Source organism: Venturia canescens, chromosome 3 (assembly GCF_019457755.1).
Source record: "Venturia canescens isolate UGA chromosome 3, ASM1945775v1, whole genome shotgun sequence".
Lineage (NCBI taxonomy): Eukaryota > Metazoa > Arthropoda > Insecta > Hymenoptera > Ichneumonidae > Venturia > Venturia canescens.
Window position 1 is genome coordinate 10868703 of NC_057423.1, and position 26838 is coordinate 10895540.

General features: G+C 35.5%; 2 protein-coding genes and 1 long non-coding RNA gene across 3 annotated transcripts in view; 2 read left to right on the forward strand and 1 right to left on the reverse strand.

Annotated features, from left to right (window-relative positions):
* Positions 1 to 491: 491 nt before the first annotated feature.
* On the forward strand, positions 492 to 7042 carry LOC122408052 (probable RNA-binding protein 19). Its single transcript, XM_043414593.1, has 11 exons — positions 492 to 633; positions 744 to 948; positions 1017 to 1198; positions 2673 to 3576; positions 4073 to 4474; positions 4726 to 5045; positions 5608 to 5810; positions 6114 to 6230; positions 6320 to 6425; positions 6506 to 6629; positions 6760 to 7042. The coding sequence occupies exons 1-11, from the start codon at positions 598 to 600 to the stop codon at positions 6825 to 6827; spliced, it is 2667 nt and encodes an 888-aa protein (XP_043270528.1). The 5' UTR covers positions 492 to 597; the 3' UTR covers positions 6828 to 7042.
* Positions 7043 to 9854: 2812 nt separating this feature from the next.
* Positions 9855 to 26838, forward strand: part of LOC122407982 (serine-rich adhesin for platelets-like) — a 42433-nt gene continuing 25449 nt past the window's right edge. Inside the window, exons 1-2 of the mRNA XM_043414471.1 lie at positions 9855 to 10260; positions 24635 to 24695. Coding sequence (XP_043270406.1) covers positions 10252 to 10260; positions 24635 to 24695 — 70 coding nt within the window. The 5' untranslated portion in view covers positions 9855 to 10251. The remainder of the gene's footprint in view (positions 10261 to 24634; positions 24696 to 26838) is intronic.
* On the reverse strand, positions 16555 to 17659 carry LOC122408064 (uncharacterized). The gene is made up of 3 exons (XR_006260353.1): positions 17559 to 17659; positions 16813 to 16956; positions 16555 to 16735 (listed from the first exon to the last, which is right to left on the reverse strand). It is a non-coding gene; the product is annotated as an uncharacterized lncRNA (long non-coding RNA).

The window sequence follows — 26838 nt, forward strand, 5'->3', positions numbered from 1 at the left end:
TTTTTTAATTAAATAAATAAACTTTTCAGTGAAAGCTAGTCGAACATTTTTGATTTTTCGTACAATCGATTAAACAAGGGGCTAAATCTATGTAGAATCGGTTATGTGGTCATAAATGAGTTGTAATGTTCAATAATCAATAGATTATTCAATAACTTAAAAAAACTCTTAGCACTAGTTGGCAGGAGCAGAATCGTTTGGTAGCGATTAGTAATCTAATTTAAACATTTAGTAGTCACTCCTTATTTTTTAATTAAATAAATAAAGTTAAGGCAAGGTTGGCCGAACAATTTTTATTTTCATTCAATCGTTTAAACAAGAAGCTAAATCGATGTAGAATTATTAGGTGGTCACAAATAATCGCATTGTGACGTTGAATGGTCAATAGATTATTTAGTAACTGCGAAAAACTATTTGTGACTTTAGACGTAATTAGACCTAGTTCTTCCGGTGTGCGCAGTGGGTACTTGCAGAGCACACGTGAAAAATACCGGTACTAAGCGACGACATTCATTATTAGTCAACAAAACCCACACACGTTGTGCACGTGTTATATTAAAGGATCGATTATCGATAATTATTTATTGACAAACAACAATGTCGCGTTTGATTGTTAAAAATTTGCCTAAAAATGTAAGTACACCTCTAATCAACTGGAGTTTATTTCATTTGTCACTGAATTCGACTATTCTTTTTTTTTTAACCTAAAAATTTTGCTCTACTGTGTTTAATTTTAATTTCAGGTCACGGAAACAAAGCTCAAAGAGCTTTTTAGCGAGAAAGGAATAGTTACTGATGTACAATTAAAACATACAAAAGATGGGAAATTTCGCCGTTTTGGTTTCGTTGGTTTTAAGACTGAAGATCAGGCTAAACTTGCTCTTGAATATTTTGACAAAACTTGCATCGATACTTCCAAAATATCAGTGGAATTGTGCACTGGATTGGGTACTCCAAGATTCATTTGAATATTTTTTCTCACTTTTGCACTAATAAATTAGACTGATTTATCACAGGTGATGCGGCCAAACCAAAATCGTGGAGTAAATATGCCATTGACAGCTCGACGCATAAAAAATTAACTGAAAATGAATCACAGCCTGATTCAGAAACTTTGATTAAGGACAAATCAAAGAAAAATAAGAAAAAGGAAAAAAAGGAAAAGGAAAATGCTGAAATTGCAAAGGCACTAGCAAAGGTAAAATTTTTTTTTCATACCTCAACTGAACATTTGCGAATCGGGTTGAAAATGTCTAAGGACAGTCTTCTTCCAGTATATTATGCAAACTGGTTGCTCATGTAACTAGTGATTTTTTCTCATACGTCAAATACATGAAAAATCTGTCGTACAAAAACCAAATGTTTCAACTATAATGGGCTACTTACAATATATTGGGTACATTAAGATTCAAAACATGTTGAGTACTTTATACATGCTTGACTACAACTAAGTCTTGAAGATCGCTGATAGATTTGAAAAATTCAAGTAATTATTTCATGAGTGTTTTCTTTTATGTGCTTTAACCTGTAGAAGAGCGGAAAGCCGATATATCGGCTCACCCTGTGACATGAACTTTGTATATAGTTGATACGTGATACCAGACACTAATTTGAGCACTTTTCAAGGGCGATTTCGACTTTCAAATGCCGGTCTTCTAAAGGTTAACATTCTCCAGTAACTTGTTTTTTGATCAGTGCCTGATGAGAGGATTAGTACTTTGCTGTAACGAGAAATCAGAATTTATTGACTCTGGAAAATTCAAAAAGTGCCAATATTAAGGATGTACAAGCACAAGGGTTGTTTTTAGATAACACTCTAATTTTTTCATGTCTTACAATCCAAGATTTCTTTTCTACACCTGTGAAATTTCAAGACCCTTTATCAACTGTTCGATTGAAATATTAACAGTCGAAAAGTACATTAACATGTCGCTTATGGCCACAATGATGTACTGGCCCCTTCAACCATCCTCAACTCAAAATTTGATGTATTTCTAAATTATACGTCAAAGTTGAAAACCATTTCTTTTATGAATTGAGTCATGGAGAATCTAGTGATATGTTAAAAAAGGGGATCAACGGCCATCTAAATCAGAAATATTAAGTTGAAAACGAGAAATGGTTACAGAATTTTCAAATTTTGTAGGCCCATACATCACTTGTCATGTACAGCGCAACCTATATCACATTCTCAATGGAATTGACAGCTGTACTTTTTAGGGTTATATATGGTGATCTCTGATCTAATCTGTCAACAGACTACATTCAACTTTGTCAAACTTTCCCTTTTCGCAATGTACTATCGTATCATGATGAAGACTCGAAATGAAATATGTTCTGCAATGAACTCAAGTTAAACGTTATTTACGATTAAAAAATTAAGATAACGCCTTTCTGCAAATATTGTGCTATATATGAATGACCAGGGAGTTCCTTTGAAAAGGTATGGAAAGCCTGTCAATTGACTAGCACGACGCGCATATACATCCTAAATTGATATCTTGTTCGATTTTTCAAGCTTCAGCTCACAGTGTACATTATCATGTACAGTGGAAAGAAAATTTTGAAAAACACAATCTATCATGTTGATTTGTCACAGTAAATGGAGAAGATTTTCATTTCCTTCTACACATTTACCAAATAATTGAAACAGAAAATGAATTTTATTGCAGCACAAAGATGATCCTCTCTTTAGCGAATTTCTGGAAAGTCATGCAGGACCAACAGCTAAAATGGCTTGGGACAATGACGCGGTTAAATCGCTTGAGAAGGCTGATGACGATGATGAGAACACAGCAAACAACATGGATTCGGAATCAGAAGAATCCATAGATGAGGACAGAGTAGAAGGAAATGAAGTAGAAGAGAAAATTGCTGATAAGAAGTTATCCGATCTCGAGTACATGAAAGCACTGAAAAATAATAACAAAAAAGTGTCTTCTATCAAAGAGGCTGTGGATAAAACGGATCACGGACCGAAAAAATTTTTCACCGTTAAAGTTCGAGGCTTAGGATTTAATCACAAGAAAAAGCACATAAAACAATTTTTCCATCCTCTAAAGCCTCGCTCCATAAGGGTACCTCAAAAAATTAAGGGAATCGCTTATGTCGGCTTCAAGACAGAAATACACATGAAACAAGCATTAAATAAAAACAAAAGTTTTCTCGAAGGTAAACGTTTGTTTGTTACGAAATACGAAGCGAAAGATAACGAAGTTGAATTTAACAACAACGAAAAAAGTAACGGCGATCCGAGATGGAAAAAACAAGAAGATGCGCTCAAAAATGAAGAGAGTATTGCTGAATCGGGTAGAATATTTCTCAGAAATTTGTCATATACAACTAACGAAGACGAAATTAGAAATATTTTCGAAAAGTACGGCCCACTTTCCGAAGTTAATTTACCCATCGACAAAACAACAAGAAAACCAAAAGGTTTTGGTACTGTAACATTTATGATGCCAGAGCACGCAACAAAAGCTTATACAGAATTGGACGGTTCTGTTCTCGATGGCAGAATGCTACATTTGTTGCCTGGCAAAGCTAAACCATCTGCCACAGATTTACTTGAACAAGGTAACAGGGCCAATTTTTTGCGGATTCATATTTTATTCCTCAATTAATTCTTACGAAGTACACCGAATGGAGTCGACCAAAATCGACAAAATCCGATTCACTTTGTGACATTTGAAACCTTTGTTTAATCTATGACTTGGGGACTTTTGGAAATATATTCCACAAGCTTGTATTATTTTAGAATCGCATTACTTTAGTATCTATTTCGTAAATTTAATAAATTCGATTAATATAAGTAAAAACAGAACTTGGTTCTCGAAAGTTTCTAGAAATTTGTCGTACTGTATAATTATGGTAAAACGAGACGAGGGAGATCATTGCTCAACGAAACTAAGAAATACGTAACGTAAACTCTATGTAATCGGTGACTGAAAATATGAAGATGCTCCTTTTCATAGAGTTACTCTGAAAATATGGTGGAGCGAACTTTGTATGCAGGTACTTTTAGTCTATGTTGTCAACATACTAATTCAACATTGGCTATTCAAATTTACAGATGGCTTGAGTTATAAACAGAAAAAAGAATTGGAGAAGAAAGCAACAGCTGGATCATCGCACAATTGGAATACACTTTTTCTCGGACAAAATGCAGTTGTCGATGCAATTGCATCGACTTACGGCACAACAAAAGACAAAGTATTAGAGGACGGTGGTAAAGGTACTAGCGTAGCTGTGAGATTGGCACTCGGAGAGACACAGCTGGTCGAGGCAACGAGAAAATTTCTAGAAGAAAATAACGTACGTTTGGATGCTTTTAACCAAGCACCTGATAAAAGATCGAAAAATATCATTCTCGTTAAAAATCTTCCGTCTGAGACTCACATTCGAGAAATTAGAGAAAAATTCGTTCAGTTCGGTGAACTTGGTCGTGTTGTTATGCCACCATCTGGAATTACAGGTAAAAACAAACCCGTAGCACTTATAAAATCTTGATCTTCTATTCGAAATCGATAAAGAATTTGATATTTTCGAATATTTTTATATTTCTTACTTTTCGTCTCATTATTGGATCCTTACTTTTCTTACTTATTCATTAGATTATTGAATTGTCCATTTTCTTTTAAATTAGATGAAAAATTGAGCAAACCATTAGACTTCTTTAAATTTATTCTATTCTCTATGAAAAATTAATTTGCGATGTTTCCAAAGCTCTTGTGGAATTTCTGGAGCCTTCAGAAGCTCGAAAAGCTTTTACCAAATTAGCTTACACGAAATTCAAACATTTGCCTCTTTATCTGGAATGGGCACCGGACAAAAGTTTCAACGCTCCTGCCAAACCTGTTGGACAAAAACTCCAAGGATCCGACAAGTCTCGTATAGAAAAAAATGCAGATGAAAAAAAAGGTGATTCTGCACCGATGGAGGCCAGTATCGATGAAGAAGGGGAAGATGAGGATGAGCCAGAACCCGATACAACGCTGTTCGTAAAAAATTTAAACTTTTCAACAACCGACGAATCATTGAAAAATGTAAGAAACCATGATCAAATAATTGCGGTTGTTCCATGTGATTTTACGTATCCCGCGACATCAAGCATTAAAAATTCTCTTAGATTTTTTTTTCTACAAATAATACCCATAAAACAAATTTGATCACCAATTTTTTTTTACTTCTATCTCATATACTCCAGTCACAAAAATTTCCAGGAAAATTTCATTTGAAAATTTCGGAAACATTTCAATGCCAATAACTCTTGAATTGGCCGAGAAATTTTCAATGTTAACGAATCCATTTTTTTTTATCATACTTGCGTGGAAACTGAAAAAATTTTCATTTATGAACGCGAACGATTCTTTTGCGCCTGAAAATCGTTTTTCATCTAGCAGAGCTTATAAAAATCGTGTACATCAGTAACACTATTTAAAGCGTGCTTAGACATTCGAAAAATGCTGGAATTCAATTGACAACTATGAGGTCAATCGAATTCCAAATTTAGAAATCGGTTCATAATGATTGCGTTTGAACTTTTTTGTTCATTCAAGAGGAAACTACAGAACTAACATAAGAATTAATGTCGATTCCATTTTACAGTATTTTTCAAAATGCGGCAAACTTCATTACGCAACAGTTGCAATGAAAAAAGATCCGAACAATCCGGGACAAAAATTGTCTATGGGTTATGGTTTCGTTCGATACAAATACAAAATGGATGCTGATCGAGCATTAAAAGAATTACAAATGACAGTACTTGAAGACAAAACGCTAGAACTCAAACGATCAGAAAGAACATTGGGGTGAGTTTAAATATTTATATTTTATCAGTTTTTGTGTCAATCTACATTGCCCTACACACAATGAGCATACATAAACTATTATATTATTTTACATGGTTTACGAAAGAAAGATATTTTGTTGAATATATATTTTTTTTCATTAAATTTTTTACACTAATATAAAATAATAAATACACAATCGAAAAAAAAACTGAATTAAGTCATTATGGGGTAAATGTGCTTATGGTCATAACCGACGACGATGCGAAATAAACCTTTCGTTAATCCATCGAATTATTTCAACAAAAATTGTGTTATTCACAGCACTGACGTGACTACGACGAAAAAGACATCGAAGATTACGGCTCAGACGGGGACGAAAATTCTCATAAGAAACATTCCGTTCCAAGCGAATGCGAGTGAGATAACGGAATTGTTCAAGTAAGCGTTAAATAGTATTTTATATAAATAATCGCACTGCTGAAGTAACTTTCGAAAATCGATGGGATTATCGAATGGCTATTTTTCAGGGCATTCGGCGAAATAAAAGCAGTAAGATTACCGAAGAAGTTGGTAGGCGTTGAGAAGCATCGTGGTTTTGCCTTCGTCGAATATTACACGAAAAGCGATGCGAAGGTTCGAATTTACTCTTCTATACAATAAAGTATGCAATAAATGTTGAAGAAAAAACGACTGAGACGTCATTATAATTTTAGCGAGCTTTCAAGGCTTTGTGCCAGAGCACCCATTTGTATGGCAGAAGATTGGCTCTGGAATGGGCGCAGGCAGAGGAGGATGTCGATGACATTAGAAAGCGAACAGCAAAACATTTTCACCAAGGTATTCGCGAATTCCAATCACCCCTTCGCATTCACACGCGTATCGTTCAACATTCCCAATCTACGGCGCGACCTGTCCTACTTTCTTCCCTTTTTTCCCCCAAATTAATTTTTATGTTCCTGATTTTTAGAGGATTCAGCCAAGAGAAGCAAAAAAGGAACCTTGCAGCCAGAGAACTTTGGACTGGCTGTCGAATAAATTTCATCTTTTGCTTCGGCGACCCTGGGAGTATGGCATCGCTAAAAAAAAAAACCAATACTCGTTTTTTATACATGTTCAAAAACTATATGTACATTTTTTCAAATTCGATTTTCCAATGTAAATATAGAATTGTTGTTTGTACGAAAGAAAGTTTGTAAGTGAATTAGCTTATGACATCCGCTGTAAATAAATATTTATGTCATTACAGATTATCTTTGTGAACTTGAACAATTTTGTTTAATCTGAATTACTTAGTTCCTAACTAAGTAATCTTTAGTCACGTAGTTTTTCGAGCATTTTTTCTACATTTATTAAATTCTATACATCAATCGAATGCGATTTTCCATTCGAAATCTTGGATACTATAAATTGAGAATTCTTCGCACGTGTTTCTTACAGAGAACAGTTATAATTTCCCATTTTCCACGGTATCGTTGAATCTTTTTATATCTTCAGTAAATTCTCATTTGCAGAGGAGCCTTTGACGTTGTTCATCGCAAGTTTTCTCGTTTTTTAACGCAACAAAATTAATTTTATTCATTAAGCAGTAAATAACTGCAGTGCACTTTGGGCAAAAGATCATCGGAGTTTTAGAATGAAAAAAATATGTAGAAACAGTTTCCGTGTTTGGCTCAGATCATCTCTCGAGTCAATCGGCCTCAGGCGGAGCCACTACTTTGATGGGTGATCGCTTAGTCATGCACTGGCGCGCTCACGAATCACTGAGCGGGAGACAATTTTACTGAGTTTCTGAATAGCTCCAACCCAGTGAAAATATCGATGCCAATATCGGTCAAGCTTGTGTTACCATTGCTTTTGCAGTTTTTAGGGATTCGAAAAAACCACACTCGTAACAAGTACGAAAATTCGTAAAAACTTAAAAGCTGCCCATTTCTATACGAACGTGCCTTAAAAATTTCAACTGTATACTGTCCAGATGTTATTCGTGCGATCGGACATGTCCTCGGATGCCCGATTCCATCGCTGCATTTCATAGAAATATAAAAATTATTTTTCTAGTCTTGTTTTTGTACGAGGCTGAAAGTATCAAACAAAAAAATCTTGATCGTACAAGCAGAAATACAATAAAAACTCTGTCATCGTGTAGACGATTGTACATACTTGAAGAAGGGATAAAAAATGTTAGATCCACTTGGACCATTTAAGGGAAATTCTCAAGGTAAGCCTTAACGATAGTGCCATTGCTCTAATTTCTTTTCGATTCGTTATACGATGATATTTGGATGTAAATAATTAAAATATTTTAAGTTTCATCGGTACCGGCGACTTTCTTTACGATCTCTGTCACTTCTAACTCCTCGTCACGTTCTCGAACTTTTCCCTCGATCGTTTTCGTTCTCGCCATCGTAAAAAATGAAAAAAACGATCTCTCGAGGCGAGCCGGCTCCGATAATGGCATGTAACTGGGGTTCGACTCCCTCAGATTACTCGGTGCAAATAATCGATGCTTACCTGACTGGACTCCGTCCTACGTAGCTGCTTTTAAATATTTATAAGTAAATTAACTAAAAACAACTGAGATGATTTATCGATTGGTAACATTTTTTTCAACTATTCAAACAATCTTTCAACACTCTTAATCTCGAAGAAAAAAAAAACGAAATTCATTTCGTTTTTAATTTTATTTTTTCTGTACGAAAGATAAAAAAAACAATGAAACGAACGTAGCTTGAAAGTTGGCTCGATCGTTTCCCTACAGCAATGCTCAAAATCCGCGGTAACTGCTCGACGCAAGGTATTTAACCGGTTAACTGGTACCGTTTAAGGACAAAAAAATATGCCAGTTTGAGCATTGTATAATATGATGAACAAAATTGAATAACTACCTGAATGTTCAACTGATTTTCACAAAATTTGTACACAGGAGTTCTTCGAAATGCTCTATCCGAAAACTGGATCAGTACGTAAAATTTAAAACGTCAGTCTCGGAACAACGTCATATATGACCAATTTTACGAAATTCTGACACAAAATTTTGCGGTTTGTAAAGTGGAATCTAAGTTTGGAAATAAAATCAGGAGCTTCGACAAGCCCAGAACCAAATGATCGTGTATTTTGATAAATAATTTCCTCACACAAGAATTCTTGTCATTTTTTAAAAACACGATGTTGATAAAAACTTTGAAAGTGTCTGAAAAATTGAAAACTGAATATTGAAAATCCCTTTTTGTTCTAATTCTTTCAAAAATTTACAATAATCTAATACCCTTTTAAATTTTTCATTTAAAAATCCATTCCACGGAACCATTAACATTAGAAATATGAAACGAGTATTTTATGTATCTCGCCTAACGTACATCTGCGCGATGAAAATTTGTACGGCGCCTATTTGGAGAGGAATTTTGCTCGAACATCTGGCAGCTCAGTTATAAAATTCCGTAAAAATCTGCAATTATTTGATCGCTTGAAATTTTCCAAATCAAATGTTTATAAGAAAAAAAACTGATTTAAAAGGACAAATTTTATTTCAAGAAATTGGATATTATTCCAATCCAATGACACAATGGAAATCGCTTGTGAAAAACCTTGATTTTATTATTCTAAAAACGCGAAATAAATTGGAGAGAACATTTGTTGAATTCTGGGCTCAGAAAGTCCGTGCATTTGTGAGAACGTACAAGACACCTGCATCCGAATTCTTGCACATTTAGTGGGTGCGATACGTGGCCGTACGTGCCCGCATATTTAATTTGGCCGGCCGGCTTCTTTGAGCGCGAGCAATTGACGGCAAAAGGGAAGAAATGTCTTAACACACATAGCGATTCTTATGTTTAGACATGTAAACCTTTCACCTGCGGTATGACGTAGCCACGAAGCGACGAGAACCATCTCTTTGCGCGAACGTGGAACGTGAAAACCGGGCGCGCGTGCTGCTGCAAAGCAAAAGAGAATATCGTACTCGTTCCGGTTGGTGGGGCTATTGGAAGGTGGAGTTGTATCTCCCGATGAACAACCATGAAAGTAACAGTGCTGTGCAGCACCTTGGCGAACGCGAAAGGGGAACGCAAGAAAACCGGGCTCTGTTTTTATTCAAATCTTCTCATCTAACTGTGAACGCGATTCCAATTAAATTTGTAGTCAGTGTCTTTGATGATTTATTTTTGATCCTCGCAAGTTTTGACATTTCGTCAAGTAGAATCTCCCCGTAGATTCAAACGGAGAGTTTTTAAAATAGTTGCTCGTTCGAAACTTTGTTGTTTCTCGTCAGAGCATAGGGACAAGAATATAAATAATAATAATAAATAAATAATACAGTGAGGTGAACGTACAGAGTGCCCTTTTGCCCGGGGTCAGGATGAGTGCATCCTGAAAGGCCACGTTTTATTTTCCCTGCCGCCAGGACTCGTCGCCTCTCTTGCAGCAATTGGAGAACAAACTTTCGATTCGACATTCATCGACGATGGACTGGGTAGGTTTCGAGTACTTTGTTATTTATTTATTGAAAAACTCCTTTGTTCGCTTCATTCGACTTACTTTTCCTGATCGACGCATATTCAGTGAAATCATTTCGTGAAGAAAATCTCCCAGGAATACGTGCAAGTTTATGAGGTCGAAGAGAGTCAGCCTCGAGCCTTTTTTCCTTGCTATTCATTGCTGGAGTCTAAGCTGCATGCGATACCAAAACGGGATAAGTTAAACGGTAGATAAGTTTTCGATTATAACGGATGAAACTTTCTGCAGCCTTGAAATATTCATTATAATAGAGAACGCTGGAAACGACAGAGAGAAAGAACGATGAGATTCGTTTCTAACGGACGTCGGTCATTAGTCTGTCTCGTCAAGGCTTTTTTTATTGCTGAAAGAATAAAAAATTCATGTCGACAAGAAAATTATTATCATCCACGAGTTATTATTTTCTCCGATTTTAAAATTGATCATGCAGGAAGTCTCTTCTAAACGTGCTTCTCAATGCCCTGTTCTGGCAAAGGCCAATTGAGCGACCACAGTTAAGTTTCTGATTTGAGAGAAACGACAAAAATTCTGCGGTTACAATAAAATCCTTATAATCCAATCTTCGGCATAAGTAGCTAATCGAATTGAGGAGCCAGTTGCGGAACTCGACGAAGAGGCAGCAAAATACAATGACAAGATTTTAAGTTATTTCGACGATTTTACAACCGTAAACGCAACTGCTGCACATTTTCTTATGACACCGTCGAATTTCCGGGAAAGCAAAAGGAAAGATTTTAACAGAGGATCTTCCTCTTCCTCGAAGTGCTAAATGTCTTTGAGGCAAAAGTGAATCTGCCGTCATCTATTCACATTGAACTCGCACGATTGGTGGAGTGCCTCATAGAAAAAATTGGAAAATTCTCGCCCCTTCGTTTTAGCGTATCCAGTATCCATCGTTAAGGATAAAGAAAACATTAGAGTCCTTAAAAAGTTGGACAATTCAACTTCGTGTAACCACGTGAATGAAAAGTTCAGATTTAGTTTTCAAGTGCTGACTGAATTTTAAGGGTGCAGGCTTTGAGCCGGTGAATCTCGTAGGGAAAGTTTCAAACAAATGTTTACATTAGAAAAAACAAACAGGAAAGAATTGATTAATTCTCACAATTGGGCTTTTCGACCTCAAAGGAAGAAAACCCAGCGACGTTCACCATTTTATGAATAAATTGTGAAAATAACCGAAAGACTGTCGAACGAATCCGTAATTCAATAACCGTCGATGTTTATCGTCCCGTCATTCATTAGTGAAAATAAGTGTCATATAGAAGCTGTTAAATAATATTAGGGAACGAAGCGTTTCGTCGCAACGAACCAATGAAGGAATATGTCACGTAATAGCGCGATTTTATAACGCCGGTAGCATCTCCGAAGCGAGATTGTCCATGTCTAGTAAAGAATATCAAATCTCCGTAAAGCCTCGCTTTTGATGCAAGCCCGAGGGAGGACTTTCATACCTCTGGGTATTATATTTACAGTGTGAAAAGTTGGCGATGTGCCGCGCAAGAGTTACCAGATGGATCATTCGAAGAAAGAGCGCCAGTGTAGCAATAATATTCAATTGCAAAATCTCTCCCGTGAGGACGTATTTTTGTATTAAGATGTTGACGAGAGTCTCACATTTTCTCCTTTCGTGGTTCGACGTAAGAATCGCCGTGGGGTGAACATTCGAAATCCGCGAGTTACTCAAGCCAGATGTGACCATTTTGGGTGAACATTTGCTTCAAAGGAATATTTTTGAGCGTGATGAAAATTCTCTGGAGAAAGCCACGAAATTGCGTTTATTCTAAATGAAGATTTGTTGGAATCTTCAAATATTTGGTTGCACGTGTTTACCAAAATTTCAAATATAACGACACGGTTACTTTGAGCTGAAACTAAACTTTGCTGAAACGATTTTTTTTTGCTGCATGGTTTTATCGAAGGTAGTCACTCAAATATTTGAAGATTTCAACGAAATGGTGTTTTTAATGTTGAATTTTAATCGCGGTGTAGCCTTCAGTGAGTTTGATTTTATTTATTTCGGTTTTTCGTGTTAGCAAAGCGATAAAGATTTGAGAATTCCAAATTTTTAACAGTTTGAGTAATTCTCATGAATATTGTGCCCGGAGGCACAATAAAAAATTCGACGTTTCCGATCAATACGATCGAACGCTCTTGATATAAAAGTGAACGTCCAGAACGATCTGAATAATCGACGACGATGTATCGTGTCGTTACATCGCTTCGTGAAAGCAGATGATTTTTTCTCTTTATTTGTTTTTTTGTTCACGCACGAGGAAGTTCCGCTCGTACTGCCGAAGATGAAAAGTGCCCGTCTCTGGCTCATTGGCGACGAGAATCGACCTTCGCCAAGATTTCGTATCGGACTGCTCCGAGAGTGGTACGCGTGAAAGAGAAAATACGCGCGTACGTTCGATGACGAGAGCGAACAGCGAAGAGACGAAAGTTGTACGATCGTATATGAAATAAAAATATAACTTGTCCAGAGACTTTACCGAGTCTCTTGATGTATGCATGAATAAAAGAATCGAGGCGCGTTGTCGAGGACGATCAGCTGTGGTTGACCTTTCTCAGTGGTAAGATTACCTGCTCGGGATGAACGTACAAAGTTTTTTCAAAAATCCGGTGCCATTGACTTGCTTTAACATTTCTAGAATTCTTCGCATAAACGTTGGAAATGAATAGATATAAATTTCATAGAAACGAATTCTTGAGGTAGTTCATGCACGCAACGATTTTCTTAAGAAAGTCTTAAAATTTACACAGAGTTTAAGGAGGGTGGCTACGTTCGTCAAATTGATAAGAAATTGATCAAATTTGGTGATAATGTTCTTCAACATCAAGTGCGAAGACACAATTTTTTTCAAAATCTTCTTCTGCTTAGTTATCGAGTAATTACGGATTAAAGCAGATTTCTTATGCCCGGAATGTATACCTATATATATGGAAACGCTATGCTTATACACTTGAACTTTAGTGATCAATTACTCGATAACTGTACAGAAGAAAAATCTTAAAAAGTTTGTACTGTCAAATTTGGTCCTAAAGAATATGTTCACCAAATTTTATTAAATTCTTATCATTTTGAAATTTTTAATGTATTTAACATGGTTTAGCATGGCAACATTGTATCGTCGGTAGCCACCCTCCTTAAATGGCTAGTCGACTGAGACGCACATCAAATTTTAAAGGATTCGTCTTATTGGTTATTGAGATAAACGTGTTTAAATATGAAGAAAAATACACAGGGTTATAGAGACCATGCGTAAAAAATCGTTGATCTTTCGATACAACGAATGAACACTTGTTACGAAGTTTATGAAAAACGTACACAATAACAATGAAGTATATAATGAAGGTCTGGGAAAAAATTGGAGACGATTGTCTTACTATTAATAAAGTTATATTACGTTAAACATTGAACGGAATTGGTAACGTGAGCACTCGTAACCTCACATTTGCTTATTTCGGCATGTTGTTTCTTCTTGGCTGGGCCCATTGCTGTCATAGCCTTCTGTCTTTTTATTAATAATTTTTTCTTGATCCATTCCCCTTTGTGTTTAGTCTTAAAGCTGTCTAATGTGATTTTTTATATTAAAAACTATAGTATTTTATCCAGAGACGAACGAAATTTGGGGTTCAGTCAGTGATGGGTCCCCGATTAATTAATGGCTTGTAATTTCATTCGCCAAAGGATAAGTCGAAAAAATTTATTTACAAGTTCGAATTAATAAGTCTGACATTAATTTAGAGTGATTATATCTTTAATTAAGAAGTAAAAATCGATCTAATTTGGACACCCATAAAATACAATCCTTCGGGCATGATCTACCTTAATTTTAGAATCTACAGGATCTTCTGTAACAAAGATTCTGAACAATTGTTAAGCAAAAGTAAGTCAAATTCAATTAATGAATTTTCAAAATAACTGATGCTTCCAAGGAGTGTTTCGAATAAAACGAATACCTTAATTTCATAGCACATTTTTGCAATACTAGGAAAAAAATATTTAATCGTACTTCAGGTCGTTTTTCCAATAGCCTCACTCGTGAATGGTGAAAGTCGAAATTAGTTTGATAAAATCAAAAAGATGTTCAATATTGGTCATCAAGAGGCCCAAAACGGCGGATGGATGCAGAGCATAGAACAAATTTCAAGAGAAACCGCGAAATAATACTCATATAATCGTGACTTTTACTGGTTATTTATCATTACATTGGAATGATGAAATTCATCAATTCTCGCACGCGCCTTATCGCCACATTTTTTCATCATTATTTCCTATTTTCATCTCACGTCAACCTTTCAACGACAGCGGGTTTTGTATGTATATGCCTAGCTGGACATTATCATTCCCGTTTTAAAATCCAGTTTGGCCACTTTTCCTCTCGTCGCTCATTCCAATTTCTTTTTCAATCCTCATCCTGCTCTGACGTTACACGTGCGCGCACACCCGTTTATTCTAATTAATCAGGCTACGAAAATAACTAGAACGATTGAAAAAAATGATATTTTGTAATTGAGCCAGTTATTATTGATAAGAGAATTTTTTTCCATTTCATCAGACAGAAAAAATAATACGGCGTTCAACGACTCGAAGGCTTTTCCCGTTTATTACTTCATGCTCAGCCAAAATTTCCGATTGGTTGTGTAAAAAAATAACAATCGACGATATACGTAAAGAAAAAAAACAGCCCAAGTTTTCATGCAATAAAGTCAGAGTATGGCAGAAATGTCTATATATTTGAAGCCAAGGCAGCAAATTCCTTGGAAAAGTAAAAGTGAGTCCGTAGCACATATATACACGTATTCATCGTAATCAAACAGGTGGGGGGAAAGGATTTACCGATCCACTGATTGAGACGAAGGAGTATTTTTGTCGAGCCTTAAATTTAATTTATAAAAAATCATTAGATACCGAGGGACCGCTGAGGGATGAAAAAATTACTGGTACGACCTGCCTTTTCGAGAAAAAAAATCATCGAAAACAGGGTTTACTCGGCTCTAAGCTGAAACGAGACACTAGCATGGGCATTATATTCGCATTTAGGGAGTCTCGTGGTGTTTAGGATAGCGAATAGAAAATAAGAATATCGTGACACGTTCGTGAAGATTCTGGTTAAGCAGCGAAAAAGATAATGGTGAAAAAAAATTCTGGGGTTTTTCGACTGAAGGTTTCTTAAGATACTTTCACAAATAAACAAAGAGGGCTCAGGTTTTATTGGAAGATCGAGATAAGAATTTCTCGAGGTCAACTTGTTTGCAATCGTTTGGTCACTAAAAGGAGGTCCAACGTCTTCAATTTCCAAATCCGATATTTCTATACTTTTTCGTACATTCGAATAAATTAGCCTTTCCAGTTTTACCAGTCAGCTATTTAGTTATTTTTCATTCCGAGTTCAATGAGTTGAATGTTCGAAAAACATTTGATTTGCAATGCAGTATGAGACAGAGTTCAGATAGTGTTTCTCCAGTCACTGTAAATCATTATAAATTTCATGAATTTTATTTTTATTTTTATTTTTTATCAAAATGACTTAACCACTGTACTTTGTTCCCAACAAAAATGTTCCCTTTGTCAGTGACTCGTAGCTAGTTACGTTATTAACGAAATTAAAAATCGTCTTCACGTTTTTAAAATTAGTGATCGTCAAGAAGTCCTTATATTTTTATTTAAATAAACACTAATCCAAGCATTGATAGAAATAATTGGACTTCGAGACTCATTTGGTTGAGAAAAGAGCTCCATTGCTGAATATTTTTATTAAATCAAGTGTGACATGGGTGACTTGTTTAGAATGCACTCAGCTGATAGAGACACATGACAGAAATTATAAGAGTTTCGATGAGCATCGTAACGGTAAGGCTGGAGGAGAAAGTGCGTCATAGCTACATAGCGCTCAATCGCGTTAATTCCTTCGCTATGAAAAATCGACAATGAGAATGACTGGCCATTACGAGATATTCATTGCAACGGAGATAAAGCTTCGTTTCTCTTTTTTTTTGTTTTTGCAATCCATAAAAAGTTTATTTCAGCATTCTACGCTAGAAAGAATTAAGTTATTTGACTCACAATCAAATCGTTTTTTCCTATAGAAATTTTTTCAGATATATTTTAAAAAATCCGAATCGATTTGACCGTCAAAGCGTTCCTGTACACAAAATACGTGGAAGTTTAAATATTCGTAAAAAATATACAAGCCGAGCCATCATTCCGGTTTTCGTAATAAAATGAAATAATTTTCTACACACATAGAATAAAAAATATTCTTTATTGATAAATATTCAAAATCATATGTTACTGAATATTATTAATATCCCGTCAACGATGGCATTATGAAATTTTTTCATCTTTCTATATCAAAACGATGATTACACAGAAATTTCAGATCTCATAAGATTGGAATTCTATTCCTACTGATTCAAATTCGTCCCTGTAATGAAACATTGAATAAAATTAGTTGCCTGAATTCACTGAATTATTTCGTAGCATCAATGACCGTTTTAATACCGTGATTGAATTATCTTAGAGCTGCTAATTGCCAAATTAACCACGTGGCATTGCACATCCCAGAAAATGTCTTGATGCGACCAACGTTTAGCGTCTTGGCACGAACACCGATTAGGTTTCTATAACGTGCATAACACGAGTCCTCTGCAAACAGATTTTGAAGTCACACCTTCTTCCGTGAGAGTGATTTAATAACGGAGTATGAAACCATCACATTTGAAAGAGTGACTCTCGCTGACTGTTTTTATCTCGTCATCGATCAATGCACTATGTCACAATCCAGGTATTCACTCTGAACAAACATTATTATCTTATTATCACACTAATGCTAATGTGCCAAAATCAATTTCCACGTTTACGATCGAGATTCATGGAAAATGGAGGTCTCATTTTATAAGCTGAATCCATCCTTAAATCTTACTTGAAATATCTTCTGTTGGGAATATCGTATTACAAGATTACACGAGAATATTCATGAATTCAAAGAGAACATGACAATAGAAAAAAGGTCGTACGGTCAGGGGCAACAGGGTTGGGATCCAGAATCCTGATAATATTTTAAATTAGAATATTATCGAGATAAAGAACGAGGAAAGTGGAAGAAACACGCAGCGAAATGCTGTTAAGGGAGTACATAATGTGATCAAGATACGAGTATGAGAATATAATTTGTACATTTTATGAACGGATGTGTTTTATACCTGTGCGCTTGTAGTCGTTAGAATATTGAAATGCCAGACACTTACTTTCGGCGGTCCCGGTCTTCCCGGGCGGCGGCTCATGAGGAGCGGGGCCAGGGGGCAATAAAGGAGCTACGGACTGCAATGGCGAAGCGGTGCGATCGTCTGCATGCCTTGTAATATGAATACGGGTTACATAAATATTCATCGCGCGAGACTCCCACACCTCAAATAATTGTACATTCTGTTACTTTTGTTCTTGTCCAATTACTCATTGCGCTCTAGTGAAATACGAATGGTTAATGAACATGAGAAACATGCAAAAGATCGTTTGAGCAGTGCATTTGAGTGCTGGATCATTCGTTACACAAAAAACTCGAACTTTATTTTTTTATGGGTCAACCCCGGACTTGGATCTTTTCATCTCAATTGAAAGACTTCGAGATGCGAGTTATTGGCGTTTGCGAAAATCGTTGGGATAATTGAAAAAGTGATTTCTATTGTAAATCTCTGGGCTTTGGAATTTTGTCGGTTACATTCGAGGGGTTTTTTTAATTCCGATTTTCACTGTACACCACGTTGAGACGAGTGTCGATTTTTTTTATTGCATTGGACCACCCGTTAGTGCTGATGGAAAAGATAATTTGTCCAAATTATAAACATTTTTTCAAATTTTTTTGGCACTCCCCTACCAATATTTCTCCATTCTCACGAAAAAATAGTTCTCAAACTTTAAACCTTCCGATAATTTTCTTCGAAGGCTGCTCGAAGAACACGCGATAAGAAAGGAATATTGAAAAGTCGATACAGCCATCGGGAAAAACTTGTTTAAAATGAGACTCGAAATTCGGGAGAACCTCTTTTTCAGCAACTAAAATCTTTCGATACGATACCGAAAATCTACACGGATTACATGGATTCCGGCTAAAGTCCGATCGAAGTTACGTAAGATTATTGCAAATCATTCAGTCACGATCTAAAATAATTGAAAAGCATGCAAATTTTCAAAAAAAAATTATCCAATTTACATTTGTTTTTAGAAGTCTGACAAGAACGAAATTAACAATATTTCCGAATCGTCCTCGTAGATACACTTGTGAAGTGCACTTGAAATGATTAAATCAACTTCACCGCGAATGTCGTTGAGTTTTATAGAGTCTAGATTTCACTAATCAAGCCCCAAAATTCGACACAAATATTTCAATCTGCACCACCGAGTTTTCCACTCGGTGACAGACTTTGTTTCCTAATTTCCAGCTCCCCTGAATAAATACAAATCCAATGTTCCACAGAAATAGTAAAAATGTAGATAGACACATGATTTGAAAAAATTCAAGGTGAGTTTGCCAAATCACCGGTCTCTCAATTAGCCGATTGAACTTCAACCGCATCTACGTAACTTTCATATATATTTATAGTTACGTTTCTGCGGATGTATTGCCCGGCAGAAATTCCTGATGACGGTTGCGAGAAAGTCGCTCCAAACCCGCACTCAGTTCTTTCTTTCTCGCGTGCTTTCTCTTTATATGTTTATTATATATATCGCCCATAAATGTGTGAGTACACAATACACACAAAAGTTTAAGAGGGTTGCATAACGGAGGAGTGGCTGTACGTCGCGGCTCTATGTACTTTGCCTCAGTTTTTCTCTCGTCGCTTTTTATTCTTCTCGGTTTCTATAACGTACCGCCACCTAAATTCTAACGTTCGAGGCAGAAGACTGTCTGTTAATGATTGACGATATAATTTACGTGGTACATTTATTTCCTCCAAGACTTGACGGGCACGCTCTACGAATTCCAACGAGGCATGAAATTATCGATGAATCAGATTGAACATATCTAATTTCATATACCTTTAATAATCACTCGTTATTGTTCCTCGGAAGAAAAATACTTAATTTGCCTTGCGACTGAGTACTTAATTTGACTGCAAATAAAAAAGTACGTGTTTTATGGACTCTTAATTCTTTGTAGAAATTTCTACAAAGTTCTTAGATCAAAAGTGTTACAAATATCGTTTTTTTATTATTTTACCACGAAATTTAACAACGAATTGTTATTTTTTTATTTTCGTTCTTGGAAAACTCTGTAGAAATTGAAACCAAGTAATTTGTAGTAGAGCATGTATTCGGTTCTCCACGAGTATAAATCTATAAATCATTACCACTCTCCGCGTGTAGAACAATTATAGCCCTAACGATTTAACTACACAAAAGTACAGTTTCGTACATGTACCAACCAGCATCAACATTTTTTTTCTTTACAGCACACTGAATTATTTCATTCATGCATAATAATTAATTTAGCACAATATTTTTAATTTACGTGTCATTAAAAAAAAGAAATTCTACAATATCGCTCGAACGTAAAGAACGAAATAGTCGCATTTGAAAAGACGCAAGGTTCAATAATCCTCCAAAAAAGTTTTTTCTCTTCGACGATGACGACATCTCCGAAAGTATTTTACCGATGAGCTCCCACTCGTCCTAGAGAATATGGGAAACTACTGAATGGAAAGACTGAGGTGAACATTGCTGGCAATGAAGACTATCAAGAATAAAAACTTGGAAATTTTTCCAGCTCGAAGGGTATTCGACTGATTTTTTTAGCCGAATTTCAAGCAATATACATTTGCTATTCGTCATTAATTTTTTAAGGGTTCATCTGTGGACCATTCTTTTTTACTCATCTCGACAACGAGGATGTTTTGAACACGCTCATAGGTTACAAGCTCTAGGAATCTTGGTTTTGTTGGCTAGCAACGTCAGAGAAATTTTCGCAAACATTACCGGTGGAATTCCATTTTGCTAGTACCACTGCTGAGTCTTGAGAGCAGCAACCAAAAGTGACAACGATCATAGCTTCTTGTCACTTTTGGCTTGCCTCGTTGTTTTATCGTTTACAAGCCAACTCATAAAAACCACATTTTCAAATCATCGGATTTCTTATTCCTTACCAGTAACTCTGGTAATTACAGGGGAAGCTGTTAAAATTTGAAAATTGCAGAGACTTTAAGCTTTACGCTTTCGCCACTAACTAATTTTGTATTAACCCACTAGCAATTGGAACTGTACTCGAGGACAAATGAAAATTTGTGACAATTTTGAAATGCTCGTAGTTTAACATAGTTTGGTGTCAGACGTAAGTTAGATCGATAGTCGAATAGTAAATAAAAAAAGAAGACAAATTGCTTCAATTTAACAATTTTCGTCTGTAGATCTCTACAAAATTTCATGAAACTTTGTACAATTTTGTGGATAATTTTTTTATTTTTTTCGTAATTTATGATAAAAAGTTAAAGCTAAAAAGAATGCATCTATAATTAGAATTTTCTACGTATTAAATTTTGATATAAAGAGTTTTCGGCTATTGCACGTTCATATCCTCGCAGACGTTTCCTTCTACGTGATTTCATTAATAATTGATGAAAATTTCTACGAATGAATGAAAGAGAAAGAGAAAGACAGAAATTTTCATATCCGCATTCCTTTTGTGAATTTAAATGTAATTACCTGGTGATGATCCACTAAGAAAATTTGATAATTTATGTTCCTATAAAAAATCACAAAAACAAGCAGGACTGGTAACAAAAAAAACCAACGGTTCGATCACCTCCCCCTAAATGGTTAACCCACCGTTGTATCGTTCGTCAAATACAGAAAAATCATTGCATTCGACATTCTAGAATGAAAGGAGTCGTTCAAATATTTCATAACGATACGTGTATTTATCATTTTAAATGCCCGAATGTACGAGAACGGAAGTTGCAACGATGTGTACGAGGCGTGTCGTTTCCTGAAAGAGAGTGAAACACAACTGTGGAAGTTGCTAGAACGAATGTTGGATGTGAGCGAATGTCTTGTGTAATTCTGCAATGCTGATTTATTGAGATTGTCTTATCATTTATTAATATATGGAAAGTAAACGAAAAAATTATGCCAATTAACTGAGATAATTGACTCAATGCACATTCTCGTAATGACTTAAAAATTTTACGACTGAAAGAATTCAATAATTTAATCGCGTACCTTTGAATTGAAAATAATTTTATGAAAAATAAGGGCCTAATTGGACGGGTAAAAAAAAATACAATTTTTACGATTTTTTTTTGACCGGTATCAATTATAAATATGGATATAAAAAGTGTTAGGCCTAAAAAATACACTCTTAAAATACCCCAAAAAAAAATTTCCATATTTATTTTACTCAGTTTTCGTACAGAAAAATATGGGCGAGAAGACAGGTTCAAAAACAAAGACGGGCGTGCTGTTGATAAAATCTCTGAAATGGACGATCGGAGAAAAAAAAGTGGCTTCAGATTGAATAGGTAAATGGCTACAGCGCGTATCATACGATTTTTGATTTCTTCAAAAATTACAAAATGGCATCCATTTTTTCAAAAACTACGAAAAAGCACGTTTTTTTCAACGTTCTTTGCGAAAATAAAATAGTTTCACTAAAAATTTCAAAACTCGTAATGTGCTATAGCTATAGTCATAAAGAACACGTGGTAAAATTTTGGTAAGAGTCGGTTGAACAGTTTCGGAGATTTTATCAACGAGCTGTCCAAAAACATCGTTTTGAGAAATACGCGTTTAAACAAAGGCTGGAGGTACGTGGTACCGCACTGGGCGGTGCTTATTAACGCGCCCAGACAGCCAAGTAAGCGTCGCTCAAAAGTACACTTAGACTGCTCAGATCTTTATATAAAATTTTAGTATGATACTTTTAAATAAGTATACTTTTGAAAAATGCAATAAAAAAAACAATCTTTTGAAAATTTTAATTAGGGAATTCATGGTGGAGTGCGACGATACAATGTTGCCATGCTAAACCATGTTAAATACATTAAGAATTTCAAAATGATAAGAATTTAATAAAATTTGGTCAACATATTCTTTAGTGCCAAATTTGACAATACAATTTTTTTAAGATTTTTCTTCTACACAGTTATCGAGTAATTGATCAGTAAAGTTCACGTGTATAAGCATAGCGTTTCCATATATATAGGTATACATTCCGGGCAGAAGAAATCTGCTTTAATGCGTAATTACTCGATAACTAAGAAAAAGAAAATTTTGAAAAAAATTGTGACTTCGCACTTGATGTTGAAGAATATTATCACCAACTTTGATCAATTTCTTATCATTTTGACGAATGTAGCCACCCTCCTTAAGCAAACAATGCGGGTCTATTTACAGGACAATATTTTCGTGGTGATAAAAGAGATGTGTAAAGATCAGATTCTCATTTACCAAATTTATCCACTTTTCAAGCAAAACTTTTCAAGCATGTTTGCCTCAGAATCTAGAAAATTATCACAATCATAATAGAAAAATATCAATCGGAACAACTAGAAAACTCTTTTCGCATACTGGAATTATTATCTGTTTTTCGAGTATTGTGTGTAAAAAAAATGAGCGTAATTTTTTCAAAATCAATTTGTGACTCACATTCCATCGATTCGTAAGTTTTTCTATCATCGTTTTTGGTGAGGTGAATAATAAAGGTGATAGCGTGTGAATCTCACTTGAATTTTCTTTTTTTCACTAAGTTCCAGCTTTATATATTTTTTTTTCTCATTAATGAAGGACTATACAGTTGGAATCGTATTTTCAATTCCCAAAGTTCATTCTCAACCTAGTTCGAGATTAGCTCTCAACATCGCACCTCGATATCAATGGGAAGTGAGAGGTCTAACTCAAATATGATTTTGCAATATGGATTCTCAAAATATACTTTATACTTCGATGGTGCTATTATAATAGTGATGATAATGATGATGTCGAATATGCTTATATAACCCAGCATCAATGAAATTGATTCTAGGGATTAAGACAGATTCAAAAATGTTCCAATCCACTCTTCCGATCTTTTCGGTGGGAATAGAAAGGGCTTTTTTGAGTGGGCTCCAGCGTTTAGATCAGATCAATAAAGATACAATCGGTTTTTAAACAGTCAAGATATTTTGACACCTTTATAATGATGGAGAAAAAGGATCGTTCGATTTTACCTCTAATGATTTCGACGTTTATAGTGAAGTACAGTATCTAACGTTATCTAACTTAATGCATTTTGTCGGACAACTATTTGGGAGAGCTAAAAATTAATGTTTTTAATGGCAAACGATCTAGTTCTTCAACTGGATGATACAAAATTTTCGTAGATAATTGAACGAAATCATCAAAGCCGAATCGAGAGACGCGGCAGCGTCTCGATGCCAAGTATCGAAAGAAATGAAATAGCCAGTGCGAGGCCTGCGCTCAATGTTTTTCGATTTTTATCTTCCGATTGCTTTTTGTTGCAACTAAATCGGTCCAAAACCCTGAGAATGATGATATTCGTGAAATATTTTCCACCTTCGATTATCAAAGCGTTACACATTTGTCCCACTTAATTTGAATCTCGATTATCGAGAGCCCTGAATCATCTGGAAGAATAGAAAAATTAGTTTATTCCGATAGAATTTTGTTGCGTTACCATCAATTTGTTCAGCTGCACCAAAGTTTTTTTAGATCAACCTAAACCTTCTTCGAGCAATTGGAAATTGTTTTCTCTTAGCTTAGGAAATTTTTCCTACAAAATATTCCAGCTAAGCTCGTCCATATCCTATTAAATATTTTGATTTATACAAACGAAGTTTACGCCTGTCAATAAAACTTTGATCTCTGTGTGTACCAATTAATTATCCACTGAGTACATAATGCGTGTCAGATCTTCAGCTTTCGAATGCTTCTGTGCCGGAAGAAAGTGAAGTATGTTTGTTCGGCTATGCCCTTGAATGCTTAGAACAATTTAGACAACGATCTACATGAGTGAATCAATTAAGTCGTAGCATGCTCGACACGCTTCGAACGATCTGTATGAACAGACGAAGAGTCGTATCTGCTTATTAACTAGCACAAATTAGTACGTGAGGTGAGCACTTTACGCCAGATCGATAAGCGATCAGAGGTGGTCCAAGTGAGAAAGTTTGTAACCTTGTAAAAGTGAAATTCTTCGCTCCCGATTAAACACTGAGGAGGCGACGCTGCCCCGAATAGCCGTACACAAATGGACCGGAATCAACACTGAATTCATCGAGTTTACAATGAAAACGATCCACGTGTCATAATCATTTTCTATTTTTTATCTTTACAGAAGACACGGATAGCAGCGCTGCTGTTTTGGATCTTCATCGTTCTTTCATCAGTTGCAGATGGTGAGCTATGCACATAAAATCTCTAGAAACAATTGTTTTTATTGCAAAAGGAGTTTGTCGGCTTCATGCTCGTGTCAGTTTATTTCTCTCTGTAACTATTGCCGCGCGCACTTGTAACGCGTGATCCCTGCTCCTGCCACCCTGCATCTAACCTTGCTCAGTACGAACATTTTTTACTAATTTACCGATGAGGTTTTACATGTTCGGTAATTCGACAGGCCGCGATTAGCGCTACAGTTTTTTTTGAAAAATTCATTGCTTCAACGTGAGAAGCTAACTTAAAGAAGCTAATTTGATTCTATCAAGGAATTTCGCGTAGATAAATGAATAAGGATACTCGTCGATTGATTTCAAATTTTGAGAGTTTGTTGAGGACTCTGCGATATGTTTTAACGTATGAAATGTAAATGAGATTGAAAATGATCGCAGTTTTATGTATTTTTCTACAACTCAAAGCCTCTTGTGAAAACTCTACGAATTTGATTCTGTAATAATTGATTTACAATTAATTAGAATTTTCCGTAAATTATTTCCATGTTTTCGAACACGAATTGAAGAATTAACTTTTTATGAGGATCGCGAGACAATAATTTTATAAAGTGGCTATCTTGACACGGAGTACCCCATACAAAAGCAAACAAACTTATTCTTCTAAGGCCTTTAAACGCGATAAAAGAGCTCGTGAAGTCTCACGAGTAGCAACGACCACATAAATGTACGTTAACAAGAAGAATTTTTTTGTACATTTTTTTTCATTGCTATGAACTATCGTTGTGATCGGTTTCCGGATCTAATGTCAAGAGAAAGTCTTCGAAGTTATTCTTTGCGAAGAGCAGAGCTCAAACAACGTTGGAAACAAAAGTTTACTGCGTTGTATACAATCCAATATTTAATAAAGATTCGTTGAGGCAACAATGAAATTTGTGCTATAATCGACCGGGGTAGATTTATTTCTGAGTTGATGGAATAAGGCTCAACGTGTCTTGCTATCTTTCGTGAAATCAGGTCACGCCATATTTACATAATTCAATTATTTATGCATTATAGCTTCGCGGATACTCGAATCGCTTTTGGCTTCATAATTTACCAGATTATTCGCGTACACACGGGGAGTATTAAATGGTAATATTTAACGTGAAACTCACTGTAAAATTTACCGTGATACAATTGACTGCAGGGACAAGTCAACGAAAAGTATATTCATTCCTGTAACGCACTGTGAAGTTTGAAAGATTTTGCAAAATTTTCAGTTTTATAACAGTAAATATTGCACGTCAAAATTTACTTAATACTCCGATAAAAGTTCCCACTTGGAACAATAAATATTATTTAATTAATGGAAAAATTCAATTTTTCTCCCATAATAATATCATGAAGTGCAGATCGTCACCGCACTATCGTTACTCACTTTATTGAGAAAATTTTGGGACGTCGTACTGAGTGTCATTAGCTTGATCCTCTGGATAGTTTCTTTTCCAAGTGGCCGAATCTGTTGAATTTTCGTTTGTGTATAGTTCACTCTCCTTTAATGATCGTTGAATCAATCAATAATGAATATTTCTTTGGAAAAAGTTCGATTTGAAGGATGATAAATCGGATTATAATGAAAATAAAATCATTGAGATGGAATCGTTTTAAATTCATAGCTACATCAAAAGGCTGAAATAAAAATAAAAGAGTAATCTCCAACGTGTGTTGTGAAACAGCTCCATTGGTCTGGAAAGACTTTTTCCAGAGGCTGGAACTGAAGCTATTTTCGGAGGTTTTTGTGTGCAAAAACAACAATCGTCGATCTAAAAAAAAATAACTATGAATTCAGTCTCTGAGTGCTGATATAAAGAGAATTTATTCTCCGTTCGGAGCGTAACAGAACCGGTTTTGAGTCATTTTGATACGGAGAGCTTAGACTAAATTTAAATCTGTGCAGTACACAACCAAACCTGCACATCCCAATGAGGGTGACCTCAATAAATTCCTGGAGATGAAATATACAATTTCAATATAATCCTCCCACTAGTGAAAAAACATTCTTCAAAACCTACTGGAGCATTCGAGGAATAATATTTGTAATCATGAACCAAACCGTTTGTTAAGAAGTACGAACGAAAAAAATGGCTCCGAGGTTCTGTGACGATTGTGCATT

What these genes read in the sequence shown, in the direction of transcription:
- LOC122408052 (XM_043414593.1), top strand. Translation starts at nt 598, where the DNA reads ATGTCGCGTTTGATTGTTAAAAATTTGCCTAAAAAT. An exon ending in GCCACCATCTGGAATTACAG is followed by an intron (nt 4,475 to 4,725) that starts GTAAAAACAAAC and finishes ATGTTTCCAAAG; the next exon opens with CTCTTGTGGAATTTCTGGAG. An exon ending in AGCAAAACATTTTCACCAAG is followed by an intron (nt 6,630 to 6,759) that starts GTATTCGCGAAT and finishes CCTGATTTTTAG; the next exon opens with AGGATTCAGCCAAGAGAAGC.